The sequence below is a fragment of the Acipenser ruthenus genome, chromosome 18 (assembly GCF_902713425.1).
Source record: "Acipenser ruthenus chromosome 18, fAciRut3.2 maternal haplotype, whole genome shotgun sequence".
Classification (NCBI taxonomy): Eukaryota; Metazoa; Chordata; class Actinopteri; order Acipenseriformes; family Acipenseridae; genus Acipenser; species Acipenser ruthenus.
Window position 1 is genome coordinate 30974446 of NC_081206.1, and position 17407 is coordinate 30991852.

General features: G+C 42.9%; 4 protein-coding genes across 7 annotated transcripts; 2 read left to right on the forward strand and 2 right to left on the reverse strand.

The window, feature by feature from the left end:
- Nucleotides 1-1268: 1268 nt before the first annotated feature.
- On the reverse strand, nt 1269-4732 carry LOC117417605 (iron-sulfur cluster assembly 2 homolog, mitochondrial-like). Its single transcript, XM_034029742.3, has 4 exons — nt 4574-4732; nt 3751-3928; nt 2952-3067; nt 1269-2498 (listed from the first exon to the last, which is right to left on the reverse strand). The coding sequence occupies exons 1-4, from the start codon at nt 4624-4626 to the stop codon at nt 2324-2326; spliced, it is 522 nt and encodes a 173-aa protein (XP_033885633.3). The 5' UTR covers nt 4627-4732; the 3' UTR covers nt 1269-2323.
- A 133-nt stretch (nt 4733-4865) lies between these two features.
- LOC117974023 (NPC intracellular cholesterol transporter 2-like) lies at nt 4866-7891 on the forward strand. The gene is made up of 5 exons (XM_058992003.1): nt 4866-4997; nt 5244-5341; nt 6476-6583; nt 6764-6936; nt 7238-7891. Exons 2-5 carry the CDS (start codon nt 5260-5262, stop codon nt 7322-7324), a joined length of 450 nt encoding a protein of 149 aa, XP_058847986.1. The 5' UTR covers nt 4866-4997; nt 5244-5259; the 3' UTR covers nt 7325-7891.
- A 252-nt stretch (nt 7892-8143) lies between these two features.
- LOC117424594 (GSK3-beta interaction protein-like) lies at nt 8144-11706 on the reverse strand. The gene is made up of 3 exons (XM_058992002.1): nt 11573-11706; nt 10823-11065; nt 8144-9962 (listed from the first exon to the last, which is right to left on the reverse strand). Exons 1-3 carry the CDS (start codon nt 11663-11665, stop codon nt 9804-9806), a joined length of 495 nt encoding a protein of 164 aa, XP_058847985.1. The 5' UTR covers nt 11666-11706; the 3' UTR covers nt 8144-9803.
- On the forward strand, nt 11615-16667 carry LOC117424584 (leucine-rich repeat-containing protein 57-like). Of its 4 annotated transcripts, none has more exons than XM_058991998.1 (6): nt 11615-11695; nt 13345-13543; nt 13673-13808; nt 14285-14553; nt 14690-14875; nt 15031-16667. In XM_058991998.1, exons 2-6 carry the CDS (start codon nt 13460-13462, stop codon nt 15070-15072), a joined length of 717 nt encoding a protein of 238 aa, XP_058847981.1. In that variant the 5' UTR covers nt 11615-11695; nt 13345-13459; the 3' UTR covers nt 15073-16667. The 4 variants fall into 4 exon arrangements, with proteins under 4 accessions (XP_058847981.1, XP_058847980.1, XP_058847983.1 ...); XM_058991997.1 differs by lacking the exon at nt 11615-11695 and adding an exon at nt 11798-12049; XM_058992000.1 differs by lacking the exon at nt 11615-11695 and adding an exon at nt 11798-12049 and having other exon boundaries at nt 13406-13543.
- Nucleotides 16668-17407: the final 740 nt, after the last annotated feature.

Sequence of the window (17407 nt, forward strand, 5' to 3'; positions counted from 1 at the left end):
CCAATGGGGCAAGCATTCTTGCAGTGGAAGACTCTGAATTCTGTTGTCATGACAGCAGGAAACTCAAGGAAACAGGAATTCTAAACAAGTCCCAGTTTTCAATTTACAGAAAGCCCCAAGGGATCCTGGGTTGGTTTACAGGCCTGAATATCTAGAGATGAGCAGAAATAGGAGGCTGTGTGGTCCAGTGGTTAAAGAAAAGGGCTTGTAACCAGGAGGTCCCCGGTTCAAATCCTACCTCAGCCACTGACTCATTGTGTGACCCTGAGCAAGTCACTTAACCTCCTTGTGCTCTGTCTTTCAGGTGAGACGTAGTTGTAAGTGACTCTGCAGCTGATGCGTAGTTCACGCACCCTAGCCTCTGTAAGTCGCCTTGGATAAAAATATCTGCTAAAAAAATAATAATACTAATAAAATGCCAGAAATTGTGTTTTGATAGATATTGAAATTTAAAGGTAAACAAAATCACCTTTAATGGGAGTGAGTCTTCAATATCTTTAATAAAAGGTTTTGCATTCAAAGTTCATGAACTGAATTGGGATTAGCTTACAGGACAAAAAAAAATGGAACCCCTGCTGTAACGCTAGCGAAGCAGCACTCTCCTGACTGTACGGCTTGCAGTGCACAGCAGCACTCTCCTGACTGTACAGCTTGCAGTGCACAGCAGCACTCTCCTGACTGTACGGCTTGCAGTGCACAGCAGCGCTCTCCTGACTGTACGGCTTGTAGTGCACAGCAGCGCTCTCCTGACTGTACGGCTTGCAGTGCACAGCAGCACTCTCCTGACTGTATGGCTTGCAGTGCACAGCAGCACTCTCCTGACTGTACGGCTTGCAGTGCACAGCAGCACTCTCCTGACTGTACGGCTTGCAGTGCGCAGCAGCGCTCTCCTGACTGTACGGCTTGCAGTGCACAGCAGCACTCTCCTGACTGTACGGCTTGTAGTGCACAGCAGCACTCTCCTGACTGTACGGCTTGCAGTGCGCAGCAGCGCTCTCCTGACTGTACGGCTTGCAGTGCGCAGCAGCACTCTCCTGACTGTATGGCTTGCAGTGCACAGCAATTGTGCAACACTGCATAAATGAACCACAGTATGGGCCATCATTAAGACTTAGTTGCAGTTTTTCAACTTTTCTGAATGATCAAGAGGCAGTAATAATTGAGGAATTGGCCATTATCCCCCCTGCACACTGTAAAAGCCTGGCACACTCATCACCACATCCTATTGACAATTGATATTTTTTAATAATAATACTCAAACAATCAAAACCATTCAATACACTCCTTTATTTCTCAAAAAATACTTTTTTACATTTTATAGAACAAATGTATAATTTATTACACATTTAGTCAAAATGAACAGACAGTAGCAGTTCACTTTAGGAATTTAAAGCTGACCTGTGCATCTTATTGAAAGGAGATTTTGATTTTCGTAGTTTGGAATTCTAATGCAAGACTTAAAATGCAGCCGCAGACAGAAAACAACTTAAACATTATTAAGTATCAAAATGTTTAAAGTGCATTTAATTGAGCAAATAGCTTTAATGTGTCTACAGTTTGTTATATTAAAGCTGGCACTGCAAGAGACAGTCGTGTTAAAGAGCACAGTATGTAGAGTGACATAAAACACCTTTCACTGACACACACTCCCGACCTCAGCTATCGGGCTGATATTAAAACAAGCTGGGTTCACAATCCCTGATCAGCAAAAAACCTTCGACTAGCTAACGTTATCTTAGGTAAGGTAATCCAAGACTAGAGCCAATCAGGGGCTGTGAAACCCAAACCAGCCATGCAAACTCTGAGATAATCAAATGGCAGCTCGATTCACCATTCACAATGGGCTACTTCACAATTTATAATTATTTGCATTCTATCAGGGGGCCACTCATGTCCAATTTTTACTGCTGAAACCCAGCTGGTTTCCCTTGGCTATTTTGTTGCCACTGCAAGTTTGCATTTATGAATAGATTTTTGCAAACAATATAGGCATAAAATGGACTTCAGTATACTCTGATGTGAATTCAAATATTTAATGAAGTTCAATCCCAAAGAATTGAAAGAGTTTCCTTGAACCTGTGGCCGACAGTCCTATTTATTTTCCATGTGTCAGCGTTTGGCACAGCCAGGTAACCTCCGGAAATTAAAGTGGCAAAGACTGACGACGCCAGCCCTTGGAAGCAGTACAGATAACAGCCTCTGATGCAGCCTTGCCATCACTTAACTACAGCCAGCAAGTTATGAGCCCGAGTCTATCTGGATGGCAACAGTGTCTAGAAGGAGCAGGCTCGCTTGAAGGGCTCCAGCATGCAGGGGCTGACACTTAGAGTTTGACAGAGAAGGAGGACCCGCAGGAACAGCCCTGCTCAGCCTGCGGGTTCCCGACGATCTGGAAGGCAGAGCGGATCAACTCCTGGCTGAAATCCAGAGTCCCCCCTTTAATGAACTCCAGACTGTCCCGGTCAACGACGACTGCCACCCCGTCCTGCTCAAACACCCTGCGGGACACACAGCCAGGTGAAAACGTGTCTCGTGTGTGTGGATGCGCTCAGGGGCTTCCTCTGATTCGTCGAGAGTGTATTTCTCATGCAAGAGGAAGTACACTCTCAACTTGATTAGAGATAGCCACCGAACACGGAGAAACGCATTCCAAGTCATAAGATTGAAATGAAAAGCTGATGTTAGCGTACCCAGCCTGTTTCTATAGAACCCGATGCGGTCTGAACGTTTGTCACTGACACCCTCAGTGTGAGACGTACACTCTCAGTGAAGATACACAAGCACACCTGCTGCTAACAGGTTCTAATGGGGATGTCACTTACAATTATCAGTACTTTTAATGAGACATAATGAGATGTGTTGGTCATTAAATTGTTTTGTCGTCTTTCAGCAAAAGAAGTGGTGCAAAGGATGTGCAGAAAGGCAGCAGTGCCGCATGATTGTGTGATTACCTGTCATCTTCGTTTTTAATGGTGTCCACGGAATACTTATACTGAAACCCCGAGCAGCCTCCTCCTTCCACCTGCACTCGGAGGAATTCTCCTGCGTCACAGATTTCATGCAGTCTCTGCAAAACAAGCACATTGTGGGGGTCACATTTCAATGCTAAACGAAGAAGGAGAGAAAAAAAGGGAGGTCTTTCTATTTATAATTCCAATTTCCAAAGAAGAATCATCATTTACACGATTTAGAAATTGTACACTTCTAATTCCTTTGTGCCCGTTTCCTACATTCTGGCACTCTGTGTTGATGTCTGCTATCTTGACCATGTCTAAACAGTACACCAGCTATGCTGTACAGTTTCCAATAGACATGCTGTACGATCAGCTGAACTACTCCAGGACCAGCAAAAAGGTGCATTTACAAAGAGCCTGTTTTCAGCAGGGATGGAAACAAGCCTCCTATTGCACAGCAGTGTCACGCACTTCCATCCCTGGAACACTCTCCAATCAGTTGGTCTTTACTGCAGCGCCACACACGACGCACAGACTCTCAACCTATTCAAACTACATGACATGGCAGACAAGCCCTTGCAAAGTCAATGCAGCAAACAGAACAGTATTAAACAGGGATGGAAATAAGCCTCCTATTGCACAGCAGCGTCACGCACTTCCAGGTTTTACTACAACAACTGAACAGCCGCAGTGTACAGGTAACAAGCTCAGGTGTGTCTTAATGAAGTCATAGTGAAACCAGGACTGGATCCCAGTGCTCCGCGTGTGTTTTTAAACAGCAGCTCCTGCCGTTTACCTTCACGCATGCCTTGCTGAGGAGTATTTTGTCTTGGCTCCACTCTTGTTGCAGGGTGGAGGTGCTGCTCCTTCGGACTATCCCGGGACGTGTTGTCAATAAGCCGTGCTTATAGGAACACAGAGTCCTGCTTAACAGCCACTGCTGCTGCTGAGAGCAGAATCGCAGAGGAGAGAGCCTAAACAGGAAGAAAAACCGCATTACTTACAAATATACAGAAGGGCATGTCCTAATTGTAATGAACAGGGGTGCCAATAAGAGTAGCAGTGTCACATATTCCAGCTTATACTGTCAGCTTGATTAGCCACAGTGTGTAGGTAACAAGCTCAGGTGAGTCTTATTACACTCCTAGTAAAACCAGGAATGGATCAAACTGCTACGCAATGGGAGTCTTATTGCCATCCCTGATGAATAGGATTGAATCTAATTAATATATGCAGTGCAAATCAAGGTCACCTGACATTGTCCTTGTCGCAGTATTGTCACACCCGATTGGCTGTGCTGCTCAACGCTTTACCTTGGTTAAACTTCTTTGCACGGGCATTTGCTCGATCACAATAATAATCAGTGAAAATGTCTGCGCTGATGGTACGCTTATACAAGCGAGACACCCAGCGAGCTGGGAAATGCAGACTGCAGTACGGTACGCAAACAGGTGTATACAATTACACACACAAAAACGCATAACGTGTTTGCTCGAGCACGGATCCCCAAGGTTGCTGAGCTGCACAACAGAAAATGGAAATGGCACACAACGCGCAAACGATTGGCAAACAGTCGTTTAAAAAAGCAACAAACCACAGAAAATGATTCCTGATTTTACCTGGCAAAGCAGGAGACTGCAGCCTTCATCCCGATACCCGACATTACTGACATCGTTCATATCAGAACACCCTTCCCCCGCCGGGTCACTCCAGATCGATTACTAGCGAGGGTGCCATTACAGCGAATCAGCGGGCTCGGCTCGACCAGGTCCGTAACAGAGGGAGGAGGGTCCAGCCAATAGTCAATTGAGGCAGGAAGGAGGGCGGAATCCGATTGGTTAACAGAATCGTCTGTCAACTGAACCCGTCCTATCATGTATGTTGTACATACATGTACAAGTTTATACTGTATATGACATGTCTGGTGTTTTTACTCAATGTGCGCTCGCGAATGACGTCAAACCGCATGATCCCGGTTTGATCAGGAAGTTATGAAAAGTTGTTGAGAGCTGGTTTCAAAGTGTCGCAATTGCAAGGGAGAAGGTATGTTTTGCTATTTTTTAAGGTTTAGTTAATTAATCAGTCTGGTAGTTTTTTCATTATATTATCTATCAGGTTGCTAATGATAAAATGTAAGGCGGATTCTTATTATTTATTTTAATCTGGGCAAAAAACAGGGGTGGAGTTTGGTGAGCGAGCGAGGGACTCGGTCAGTCACATGAGTATTTGGTTAGTCTGTGTTTGATTTCACTTCTCTGTTTACGACAACACTGATATCTTCTATTGCAGGCTACAGCGAGTAGAAATGGCTTACCACTCTCTGGCTCTCGTCCTCGCTTCTTTAGTCGCGGTCTCCGTGGCAGAACCGATTAAGTATTTGGACTGTGGTAAGTTTTTTTTTTGTATGGGTATATCAATGTTTACGCCCTGTTTATTTGGGACTGTGGTGTTTGTTACTCTTGATATGCAGTTAGCTGATTTTCGGTAGCCTTTCCTCTTTTTTCCTGGTTCAGATGTATGTGAGTTTTGCGCCCACATTGTTATGTTGAGATATTATTCTAATCCGCGCTCTAGAGAATCGTACAAGTTAGGCAGATCGTAATAGTTGCACTGTAGCTGTGCATGTATCATCATTGAAGAATCCGCCGGGTTAGTGGTGTTCGTTGAGATGTATGTAAAAACAACTCCGCATCCCAAAACCATTCAAGAAATGTTTGCACCTCACTTCAAAGATGAATCTCGTACTGTGTAGATAACTGATGTTTAGTGTCACTTAGCGAGTGAGCAAACCGCAGATTTTGCAGAACAAAATGGACTTGACGCTTAATGTTCTTACAATTGTAATAGTTAGCTAAAAATACACCGAAAACTGCAGTACAGAAGGGAACGCAGCCGTTGGTTTTTACATCCTGTATAAGTCACAAGATGTATGAGCTGTACAACATGTCTGTGCGTGACTCGGAACTGCACTTCCTGTAAAGATCCGAACCACAAGCTATTCAATACAAACACATCGTGCACGTCCATTTAACAAGTGAACAAAAACAAAGAATTCGGAATACCTGCAGAATGCAGCAAATAACCAAGGGAAACCAAAAGCATGGTCAGACCCCTCTCAATTGAGTTTGTAAGTGAACACGTTACAAAACAGCAACTTTGTGACCATGGCAAATGCACTACCTTGCGCCAGTTGTGTTGTTTTTTAGTTATTAAATTGATTTGTTTTAGACTTGAGTTTTCAAATGAAGACTCTTCTACTAAACCTTCTTTTTTGTCTGTTTGTTTTGTTACACTGTAACACTGCTACCTTTGTTCCAGTGAGATAACAACGAATCTCGTTCCACTGGCCTGCGCTGAACACACGTTTTAGACCAAACTGGTTGCTTGTCTTTTGTTAACAACAAGGCTTCCATTCAGATCAAGTGAGATTCTAGCGTAGGCTTACAGATTTCACATGCCCATGCTGTAAAGTGCACTGTATAACTCGGTTCACGTTTCAAACCTCAATACCTCTATTCCAGGTTCCGTTGTTGGTAAAATCAGTTCTGTTGATGTGACTCCTTGCCCGAAGCAGCCTTGTGAACTGCGCAAAGGAGAGTCTTACACAGTCAACGTGACCTTCAGCAGTGGTAAGTTTAAAGACCTGAGCAGGCATCTTTCTCAATGAAGTCACTAAAGCAATTGCTTGTACTGGAAACAGCTTGTCAAGAAACCAAATCACTACTTCGTCACTATGTAGTTCAGCCAATGAATATGTCTTTCCCAGGTAAATAGATGCAGTAGACTTTATGTATTTATGTAATTTTCAGATGCAGCAAGTCAGACAAGCAAAGCCATTGTGCATGGAGTTATCGCTGGCGTTCCTATTCCCTTCCCAATTCCAAATGAAGATGGCTGCAAATCTGGAATCCAGTGCCCAATCCAGCAGCAGAAAACCTACAGCTATGTCAACCAGCTGCCTGTGAAGACAGAGTACCCTTCTGTAAGTGTGGAACAATGCAGCTTCTACTTCAACTAATGAGTTTGCTTCGGTGCACAAACTTTTAGGGAACATGTTACTGTTACCAAATATCATAAGCGGTGGATAAGGCATTTTCAAAAAGTGGATTCGTTTTTGTGGCTTGCATCATTACTCACATGTGCTTTCTGTTTGAACCCTGTTTTGTATTTGTTTGGGAATGTGTTACATGTCCAAGCCAGTAAATGCTTGGTTCACAAGCTAGGATTTGAATGCAGTGCATGTAGGAATAGTGTTGATATTGTGTCCTTCGTTGTCTTTACAGCTTAAGCTGGTGGTGGAGTGGGAACTGAGAGATGACAATAACAAAGACTACTTCTGCTTCAAGTTTCCAGTCCAGATCACAAGTTAAGGGTGAAGGGGGGACGGGTCTCTCTGGTTCTAATACATTTGCTGAAAGATGATGTCACAATGTAACAAATTTATTTAGAGAACAAATAAAGGTCTGCTGCAGCCTCAGCAAACAGTGAATCATTAACCGATTGTTAAATCATTAACATACTTTTGATTAAAAATGTTGCGTTAATAGTTTTTTCCCCAAAATATATATTTTTGTCTGGGAAATTACACCGTACTGTTTCATAAATCTGAACAGCTGTCAATTATACCATTAGATAATTGTCCTGTAAAATGCTACATAATGACATCTCTTCTACTGACTACCATGTAGCCAGAACAGTGAAATATCCCATAGAAGCGAGACACAAATGTATTTTTTCTAGGTCCAAACGAAATCAAACTAGTTTGCTGCTCTCAGAGATTTTTCTATTAAACATGAATCAGTTTTGCACAAGGTTATGGAACTTAAGGACATGTCTGTCAGAACTGCTAAAATTGTTCTTTTTGTCTTTTAAATCCAGTGTTTTTATATAAACTGTTTGCAAATACCCATTTAATAATAAAGATTTTACTTCTCAAAGCGTGTTTGTTGTATGTAAATCCCCATTATACTTCAGGTTTCGTTTACACTTGTACAGCAATAACACATTTCAGTGGATAGAGCATCAATTCTGTGTGTGCCCTGGTGTGCAGACTGCTAAAAAGGTAAGCTGACTGCATTGTGTGAAACACAGTTCTGTCTTAGTGTATAAATGAAGACTCGATCATCAAAGTGAAGAAGCGTGTCTAGTGCAAAAATGTTTGACAAAGGTACGTATTGACAGCTCAGCAGTTTACTTTAACTTGTTTATTTTCTTTAGCACAACTTTTTGGTTTAAAATAGAATACAATGTTAGCATTTTACCAAACACTTATTTTTGAAATGGGAATTAAACGAAACAGACAGTTAACGGTGACAAGCATACAGAAACAAACCACTGCAGCTGCAGCAACGTGAAACCTGTACAGAAAACGTACGAGGCTTGCAGTCTGTAATCCACACAGGGAGCTAATGCAACACATTATATAACACAGCATTACAAAGACACGGATTCAGGAGTGGCTTCATTTCCCTATACAGAACCCAGAAAGGGAGTGGGAGTTTTCATAGCTATAGAACTCTTACCACAATAAGGAGCCTACAAACTCCTTCAAATATTGAGAGAATGTTCAAAATGTAACAAGTATTTATTTTGTTTCAATGTATAATAATAAACTTTTACTTCTTAAGTAGTTTGGTGACTATATGTTGTGCAAACAAAGCGCATTTCTCAGATCTGCAGGGACACAAAGCTTTTCCAGATGTTCACATATATTCCAGCTAAGAACGTTTGCTCTGAATGTCTGTGACAAGCCTGTAGAAATCCCCTGTAAATACATTGAAATATCCACCAAAGAACTCATTAATGAGTAGCAGTGTATTCCTTTGGGTTTTTTTTTGACTACCCACCTGAGTGATTATTGGCCAGCTAAATGTCCTGGCCAAACAAACCCACAAACGATCACTCAAATGCTTTTTCAGTATTAGGAAAAATAAAAAAAATGATGCTAAAACATTCTGATGCAAAGACAAGTGGAAGATGGCAGGGGGTCGCCTTTAAAGGCATTGTTCTTGCAGCATGCACTTCGATGTTATACTCTTAACGTTTATTAACAACAGTCCTTTTCCATTAAAGTTGAGATGTTCCAACTCTCGCAGTGCATTTTACAGAAACAATTTAAAATGGACTTCCATTTAGTGACCAAATACGTATACCCAAAGGTAATACCGCAGTCAATATTTAAGGCAAGTGTAACATTAAATTGGTCGCTGCTAATGGATCTGGAGCCACATGGTGTTCTCTCTCTTCTCTGACTGATGCACAACAGCACTGTCCTGATCAACAGCACGCTGCGTCTCAGTATCAAATTTCATGGTCTAACAAAAGTTAAAAGGAGACAGCTGCTTAGCATTCAGCTTAGCAAATGCATGTACGGCCATTTTATCATGAAAAGGTTATTTGAGGAATCTAGTGCATTCTGCATGTTACAATCATACTTCACCGTTTCCTGTAGCTACTACTGAAAAGGCAGGTGTCTAGGATTATCATTTCGGAATTCAAATCTAAATAAAATGCTGGTCTGCAAACTACTGAAACTAAAAACCATTCAATAGAACCCACTTGTTTTGCCTCCATACATCTTTGTTGATTTAAGCAGGTAACGGTCGGGCAAGGTAAGAAAACTGACTTTACATTTTGGTTACCCTGGGTGTCAGTGCCGTGAATAATATACAGAGCCTCACACCAAATGATGAAGACAAAAACAAGTTAATCTTTGCAGGCTTTAAGAATGGAGGTTATCAGAAATGTAGCAGTTAAGCAGTTAACTATGAATGTTTTAAAGCCCCCTCCAGTAAAGCTAGCAACAACCCTTTCTTAATCGAATTGCAGACTCTGGCAGTGACAAAGTTCCTATCGTCCGTTTTGCTTCAGCTTCTCCAATCTCTGCAGCAGAGCATTTCCAAACGCTTCTCTGTAGGCTGGGCTGAGAGAATCCAGAAGGGAGTAAACCGTCTCGTGGTACTGGGTCATCATGCTCTCATCCACCTGGTCGAAGGCATACCCCACCACCTGCACACACACACGTTACAGGCATGTTACTCAATGTCTCGCTGCACAGGAAACAGCCATCAGAAAAACAACAACCACCTCCCGTGGTATTTCGCTCTGTAACTAAATAGCCACAGCCCCTCGCAGTACAAAACCCTTTCATGCATGGCGACCTCATATGAGCATGCCATTCCCCACCCCCACATATAAAGCAATGGTACAAAATGTGAAACATCTTCAATGAACATATATATTTATTGTGTCCAAAACTATTTTTTCAGGTGTTTTCAATATTTCATGCATGGGGGGGGTTAAGTATTTTTTAAATACAAAATACACAGTGATTTCAAGTTTCTTGTATCTTGTTGCATGAGAGAATCTGCTGTACAGCAATAGCACAATATAGCCCTGTACTTGAGAAACATCATGTATAGCTTCATTTCTATATATTGGTTTCTTTCTTTGGGAGTGAGGGGCAAAGGGCTTTGTAAAATCAGTATTAAACAACCAATTTATTTTAACACACTCCAGCACGTTCCTACCGGAAAGGTAAGATTACAATCAGGGTTGGAGTCAATTCACATTTCCAATTCCCATCCCCCTCTAATCAATTCCAAACGCATCACTGATCACAATTGCAATCAGCAGTATTCTGTTAAAATGAACTTCTCACAGTGGCAACCAATTACTTCAATTGAAGTCACTGTTAGTCAATTAAAAAGGCTTCAAATAAAAGCAGTTGAACTAAAATAACAATTATTATGCTTCTAAAATATAAATTCCGATTCCTTCAAAATAATTGGAATTCGAAATGTGAATTGATTTTAAAAAGAAACTGGAAAGGGAATTACAATAACACATGAACTTGTCTGAGCTCTTACCCTGAGTCCAGCCTCTGTGAGCTCCAAACAGTAGCGGTTACCTTCCCTCGTCTCAACGTTGATGTGCGCCACGTCCACCGCATTCTGCAGGCTGTGGGCGACGTACATTTCTCTGACAGCAAAAAGGACATCGTTCACCACAGCCTGTGCTTCCAGCCTCATGTCCTTCACGTCTGCAGCGTCCAAGTCCCTCAGCTCCGAGCTGTCTTCAAACACACAGTGGTTGCAGTCCACTTCCATGCTCTGAATACATTTTGTCAAAAATTCAATGATGATCGTTTTTCAGACGTACGGTAAATAAATCTGGTTATTACAGTCAAATAATCAGCTTACCAAAAACCACTACCACACACACTTTTAAAAAGATCTATAAAGCGGTCTAGTGTTATGTTGTTGTGTAAGCATGTTATTGTTTCCGTTCTGGTATTAACAATGTAAGTAAAAACAAACACTGTACGTTTATTTTACTTGTTCTGTTAGAAAAGAATACATTTCCTGCAAGATCGGGGCCGATAATAATAGATAACACTGACAGAGAGAGAAAAAAATACTTAATATAAACACAGAAATAATCATGTACTTTTTTAACACAAAATATACACCGTGTATAACTTATACAGAAATAAACACACGCATTTGCCTGTCTACGGCTGTCTTCTTTAACGTCCAGTAAGTAACTGTCATTTCACTAATACCTGAATACGACATTTTTGTAAATAAATACTTTATTTTCTTGTATCCGTCACTCACCTCCTCCTGAGATAGATCGGATTCACTCTTCCGGCTCATGCCGGGTAATGACGTCAGCGCAGCGCGCCGGTGACGTGGTGCGCATGAATGCATTCGGATACAGTGAATTGGTTTTCGTGTTCGGTATGTTGGAATACGGTTTCATTTAGACCCATTTTAATGGTTTCATTGGGATTGAACCATATCCCAATTCAGTACCAAGGAAACGGTCGAAGCACGCGGTCCGTTGTAACTGACCCCTAAAGTTAAACGATTTCCTGTTTAGTTGCCATTAGTAACAACAGCTGCAGGCTGCCTGGTGTGCGTTTTACAGGAGATTAAATTGACAGCAGGATTTAATCCCTTCAACGGATTATTTCATCATCCACGGGTTTGCCGCAATTATATTAATCAGAGAAAAAAAAAAAAACAACGATATATATTATGTTATATATAATGATGCAAACGTAATCTTTGTATATTTCTTCGGTTAACTCAGTAAGTACATGTTTTTTTTTTGTCTGTAAAAATAGTCCATCTCCAAAACAGTTAATTTGTTGCGTTAACTGTTGGATGTTTAATTCCACCTGCTGTAAGACTATAAAAACAACATGTGTTGTGTTGTGTTGTGTTGTGTTGTGTTGTGTTGTGTTGTGTTGTGTTGTAGGCCTACAGTTGAAATGTAACCCTGACTTGTTGCATTATTCTTACCTCGTTGCATTGCACTTACTGTAAACTATACTGCTTTGAAATATTGCTGTTGGATAAAGGCGTCTGCCAAATAAACTAATAATAATAGTAGTAGTAATAATAATAATAACTTGTTTGTGTGAAACTATAAAATATTTCTGATCGTTCGTGAGAAGTCGCGTTAGGTGAGTGTGAACGTGTGGTTGGTCTGGTAATAAATAACACTAGAGTATAGAGAAAACGAACGCGGATTGACGTTGTTTTTATAATCGTATTTAACTGAAGTGCTCCGTGTGTGTTACCAGAATATATTAGAACCGGTGTCGTGTTTGTTTTGATGTTATTTGAGTGATGTTTGATGTTTATCTTGTCCTTATGTGAAAACAAACCGATAAGGGCGTAGTTGGGTCCTGAAGTCGGAGTCTGGTCCTGCTCGACTCTACTTCGGATGTTGTGAACTCATATTATTAGGACAATGTTTTTTTCAGCATTCTTAACTTCTGATATGTGTGCCTGAGCTGTTTATTTCACAGTATACAGAAGAGCTTGCCCGTGGTGCTGGAGTAAGTCCTTCTTTCTAATGTGTGTTTCGACATGCAAGAGTTTACAAATGAACCAATGAAGTGCCGTTGTGTCCTCATTGAGGACAGGCTGCTTTGTCGTTTTTTGCAGCATTTTTAACTGGCATCTAGCGGTTATTTTAATTTTCTCTTTAAATATATTGTTATGATAACTCTAATTTTGTGAACTGAAAAAGTTAAGTCTAAACATAACATATCAAATTCTGTAAATACACATCCTGTGTTGTGATTTTTTTCAAAGAGAAATTCATTTGGCTCTTGATGGGTAGATGAAGAGGGGAAGGAAGCTTTCAGAGAGCTGAACCCTGACCATGTTGGTTGGCTCTCCTGTCTCCTGTGTGCTGTGAGAAATCAGTTGCTTCTATTGATGAGGCAGTAATTAGATTCAATTTAAGGTTTAAAATAATTTTGCACAAAACAAGTATTAACATTTAAATGTATGCTAAGTGTGCTTTTCTAAATTAACTTTACAGGGAGTAATAGCTTCTAAGTGTGTGTGTGTGTGTGTGTGTTTTCATTCAGCTACCCCAGCGCTTCCCAGTAGGGTTCTGGGATTGTTCACTGGTAATCGTTTGTGATCCAGAGGGGGGGTGGCAGGAGGACACGCGTGTTGGTGACGTGGCGTTGGCGTGTCGGGATGGGAAACAGCGCACTCAAGGCACACTTGGAGACTTCCCAGAAGACAGGGGTGTTCCAGCTGACTGGGAAAGGGCTGCTTGAGGTGTGTGTCAGGGTGTCCCTCTCGTGTTACTCTCTCCTCTCCTCTTCTCTGAGCTCGCCTGCCTGACTCTCTCTCTCTCTCTCTCTCTCTCTCTCTCTCTCTCTCTCTCTCTCTCTCTCTCTCTCTCAGTTCCCTGAGGACCTGCAGAGGCTCTCCGGTAACCTCCGCACAGTCAACCTGTCTGACAACAAGATTGAGGTGCTGCCGCCCTTCATCGGAGTCTTCCTCGTCCTCAAGAGCCTCACCCTCAACTGCAACAAACTCAGTAAGGGCCGCGCGCTGCCACAGCGACACCTAGTGGGCAGAGTTGGTGTCAATTCCTGTTTTTCAATTCCAATTCTCATTCCCTTTTAATCATTCCAACACGTCATTGATCACAATTGCAGTCCGCAGGGCTCTGTTAAAATGAGCTACTCACAGTGGCAACACATTACTTAAATTAAATTCACTGTTGGGCAATTAAATTGGCTTCAGATGAAACTTACAACAAATTATATATAAATATATGTATAAAATAACATTGTGTACATGTAGGATGATGAACATGCAATAGATGTGTGTCTGGGAAACCTGACAGTTTGTTTTACTACTCTCTGTCTCTCTCTCACTCTCGTTCTCTCTCTCTCTTGCTGTCTGTCTCTCTCTCTCTCTGATTCCCCCTCACTATTGCTGCCTCTTTCCATTCCCTCTTCCCCACCTCCTTCCTTCTTTCCTCGACTCCTCCTCCTCCTCCCCCCGCAGCGAGCCTGCCTGAGGAGATAGGGAAGCTCCGGAAGCTGGAGACGCTGCACCTCAATGGTAATCAGCTGCGGAGCCTGCCTGCCTCTGTGGGGGGCCTGGCAGCACTGCGCACCCTGGGGCTCTCCGCAAACCGCTTCAGGGAGGTGCCGGCTGGGCTGGGCACGCTGAGGCACCTGGACCTGCTGGACCTGTCCCGGAACCACATCCAGACTGTGCCGGCCTCTGTGGGGGAGCTGCAGGCCATAGAGATCAACCTGAACCAGAACCAGGTAACCGGGGAGCCATCATGTAGCTTTTACTGACACCAGAGCCAAAGTGACAGAGCCACGTTATTCTGTACCAGGATCGCACGGGGTCTGAGCCCCTGTCTCTCATGAACCTGTGTCTGTCCTCTGTCCCCCTCAGATCTCCACGGTGTCCCCTGAGGTGTCCCGCTCGCCGCGGCTCAAGGTCCTGCGCTTGGAGGAGAACTGTCTGGAGCTGTCCTCCGTGCCCCTGTCCCTACTCTCCCAGTCCCAGGTGTCCCTGCTCGCCCTGGAGGGGAACCTCTTTGAGATTAAAATGATGAGAGACCTGGAGGGCTACGACAAGGTCAGTGCAGCTGACATATTCTCCTGTCTGTGTGTCAGTGTGTGTCTGTCACCTGCAGGGGCAGCAGACATATTCTCCTGTCTGTGTTGAAGTCTCTGTGTCTGTCTGCCTTGTCTGTTTGTCTGCTCACCAGTCATGTGTTTGCTCTCCCCCAGTACATGGAGCGCTTCACTGCCACCAAGAAGAAGTTCGCCTGAAGCCTGGAGCCTGGTTGGAGAACTGTGCCTTCTTGGCTGGGACTGTGATGGAGATGAGGTTTGTCAGATTGTGCAGTGCTGCTCGTGATCATGTGACCTGGATGGAGTGGACCAGAGTGGGTGTGAGGAGGACTGAAGGAGCTTCTGAATGGCCACAGAGCCAGCGCACACTATAGCAAAGAAGACTGTTGAGCTTTTAACACAGCGCTGCATTGGGATTTCATTGATAACATGTATTTATTCAGCACACAGGACGTTGACCTATTAATCTCTGCCACTGTCTGTTCCCCCCCCCCCCCCCAATACCTTCACAGTGTCCCTCCTCTCCCCCTGCATACAAACTAATACTACAGTGCTCTGCATTATGCTGATTTCTAATATAACCACAGGTTCTTCCAGCTCAAGTGAACCAAGTCCTAGAGAGGTGTCGCCACCATTAATGATGATGATATGCAAGCCACATGCAATTTCTAACTCATGCAGCCTCACACTGGAGTGAAAGTGTCTTACAAAAAACCTGTTTTAATTGATGTAAGGTTTGAGTAACACACCTTGGTCTGCTTGAACAGGACTCTTCCATAGAAACCTGTATGCACGCATCATCTGTGCAAGCAGCTCTGTTTATTTGCAGGACTCTGCAGGTTCGTTTTGTTCTTTTAAAAATAGAAAGATGCCGTGGTTCAGGACCGAGCGCTGCCCAGGCTCCATGCCAGGTAAGCGGAGAGCTCCACTTGACGTCCAGCTAGGGGAAGTCACAGCTGGATGTTGTTTGCAGCACCAGGTAATCCACCTGGAGCATCTAATGCTGATTCATCATGGCAAGTCTGGGATAGACACACAGGTGCTGATGCAAACCAGAGCGCTTTCACCCACTGCTGTAAAAAGCTCTCAAATAAATCTGGTGCAGTTTGAGCAAATCAACCTCTGATCTAATAAATTAACACAGCCGCCTTCTTTTTTTTGGTTTGGTATTTTTAATAAAAGTTGTTATGATGTTGTATTATTATAATGAGGATATATAGCTTGATCCTCAAAACTAACTCTTACACCGCTGTCCTATTCAATAGTACCCTAGAAAACCACCCAGAGAGACTGCCCCTAATCACACTCACTATCCTGAACGAGCTTGTATAACCTCCTCCTGCTGCAGGTAAAATAGGAGCGGGTTTACTCTGCTTACACGCACGAGCGTGGACTACCTTTGAGAGATGTAAACTAATTGGTGGTTTCCTGGTAATGTTGAGCGTGCGAAAGGCTACTCTAGGCAATGATGTATTATCAGACAGCAGGATTATTTGACACTGCAGCTTTAAATGGCTTAGAAACGTGGTTCTGCCATAGCTGCCAGGAGGATGTGAGTTCAAATTCCAGTTCACTGGGTAAAAACTTTTAAAGAAATAATTATATTTTTATTTTTGGCAAATTATAAAATGCAAGGATATGGTTTTAAGTGTGTGTTCTATTTTGAGCTGTCCTTGAAATGCTAGAACTGTAACACAAGTCGCTGGTAAAGCGTTAGTTCTGTATATTAAAACGATGAAAAAGGTCTTCTGGTTTATTTATTTTTTGTCTCTGATGAGTATGATTTGCTGTAGTTCTGTGCCTCCACACCACACGCACCTTTCCCTTCAAATGAAAGTGTCTCACAGGACCTTCCTCCAGAGAGAGTCAAGGTGAATTCAATCCAGGAATAGATCTGATTTCAGACCTGTGTGTCTTTGTTATTTCTGTCACCAAGGGCATTGTTCTTCCCTGGGTCTGGTTTTCCAGTCGGGTAAACAGACACATGGGGGCTTTGCGTGGGTAAAACACAAGTTCACAGCAAGGGCGGGCTGAGCGACACTAATTATTTTTCATCTCCTTCCTCATCTACCTCACTTAGTTGGATATTGCTTCCTAGATATGACTAGTGCCCTACCCAGCTATCACAGACTTTACTCTGTGGTTGTAGATACTGGAGGTGTAGCGTGACTAATTGGGGTCAAGGTAAAGCCAGGCTTGGTAACATTGAGAAAGCAAATAGAAAAGAACACACAGAGAAGGGCTGATTGGAACTAGATAAGACACGGATACAAACTAGCTGAACACACAGAGAAGGACTGATTGGCTGGAACAAGGCAAGACTGATACAAACTAGCTGAACACACAGAGAAGGGCTGATTGGCTGGAACAAGGCAAGACTGATACAAACTAGCTGAACACACAGAGAAGGGCTGATTGGCTGGAACAAGGCAAGACTGATACAAACTAGCTGAACACACAGAAGGGCTGACTGGAACCAGATAAGACATGGATACAAACTAGCTGCTGCCCCTGTGCAATCAACATGAACCCA

What these genes read in the sequence shown, in the direction of transcription:
- LOC117417605 (XM_034029742.3), bottom strand. Translation starts at nt 4,626, where the DNA reads ATGTCAGTAATGTCGGGTATCGGGATGAAGGCTGCAGTCTCCTGCTTT. An exon ending in TCAGCAAGGCATGCGTGAAG is followed by an intron (nt 3,068 to 3,750) that starts GTAAACGGCAGG and finishes CTTGTTTTGCAG; the next exon opens with AGACTGCATGAAATCTGTGA. An exon ending in ATTAAAAACGAAGATGACAG is followed by an intron (nt 2,499 to 2,951) that starts GTAATCACACAA and finishes TGTGTCCCGCAG; the next exon opens with GGTGTTTGAGCAGGACGGGG.
- LOC117974023 (XM_058992003.1), top strand. Translation starts at nt 5,260, where the DNA reads ATGGCTTACCACTCTCTGGCTCTCGTCCTCGCTTCTTTAGTCGCGGTC. An exon ending in CAACGTGACCTTCAGCAGTG is followed by an intron (nt 6,584 to 6,763) that starts GTAAGTTTAAAG and finishes TGTAATTTTCAG; the next exon opens with ATGCAGCAAGTCAGACAAGC. An exon ending in TGAAGACAGAGTACCCTTCT is followed by an intron (nt 6,937 to 7,237) that starts GTAAGTGTGGAA and finishes TTGTCTTTACAG; the next exon opens with CTTAAGCTGGTGGTGGAGTG.
- LOC117424594 (XM_058992002.1), bottom strand. Translation starts at nt 11,665, where the DNA reads ATGCATTCATGCGCACCACGTCACCGGCGCGCTGCGCTGACGTCATTA. An exon ending in CCGATCTATCTCAGGAGGAG is followed by an intron (nt 11,066 to 11,572) that starts GTGAGTGACGGA and finishes AAATGTATTCAG; the next exon opens with AGCATGGAAGTGGACTGCAA. An exon ending in TCACAGAGGCTGGACTCAGG is followed by an intron (nt 9,963 to 10,822) that starts GTAAGAGCTCAG and finishes GTGTGTGTGCAG; the next exon opens with GTGGTGGGGTATGCCTTCGA.
- LOC117424584 (XM_058991998.1), top strand. Translation starts at nt 13,460, where the DNA reads ATGGGAAACAGCGCACTCAAGGCACACTTGGAGACTTCCCAGAAGACA. An exon ending in CTGGGAAAGGGCTGCTTGAG is followed by an intron (nt 13,544 to 13,672) that starts GTGTGTGTCAGG and finishes TCTCTCTCTCAG; the next exon opens with TTCCCTGAGGACCTGCAGAG. An exon ending in TCAACCTGAACCAGAACCAG is followed by an intron (nt 14,554 to 14,689) that starts GTAACCGGGGAG and finishes TGTCCCCCTCAG; the next exon opens with ATCTCCACGGTGTCCCCTGA.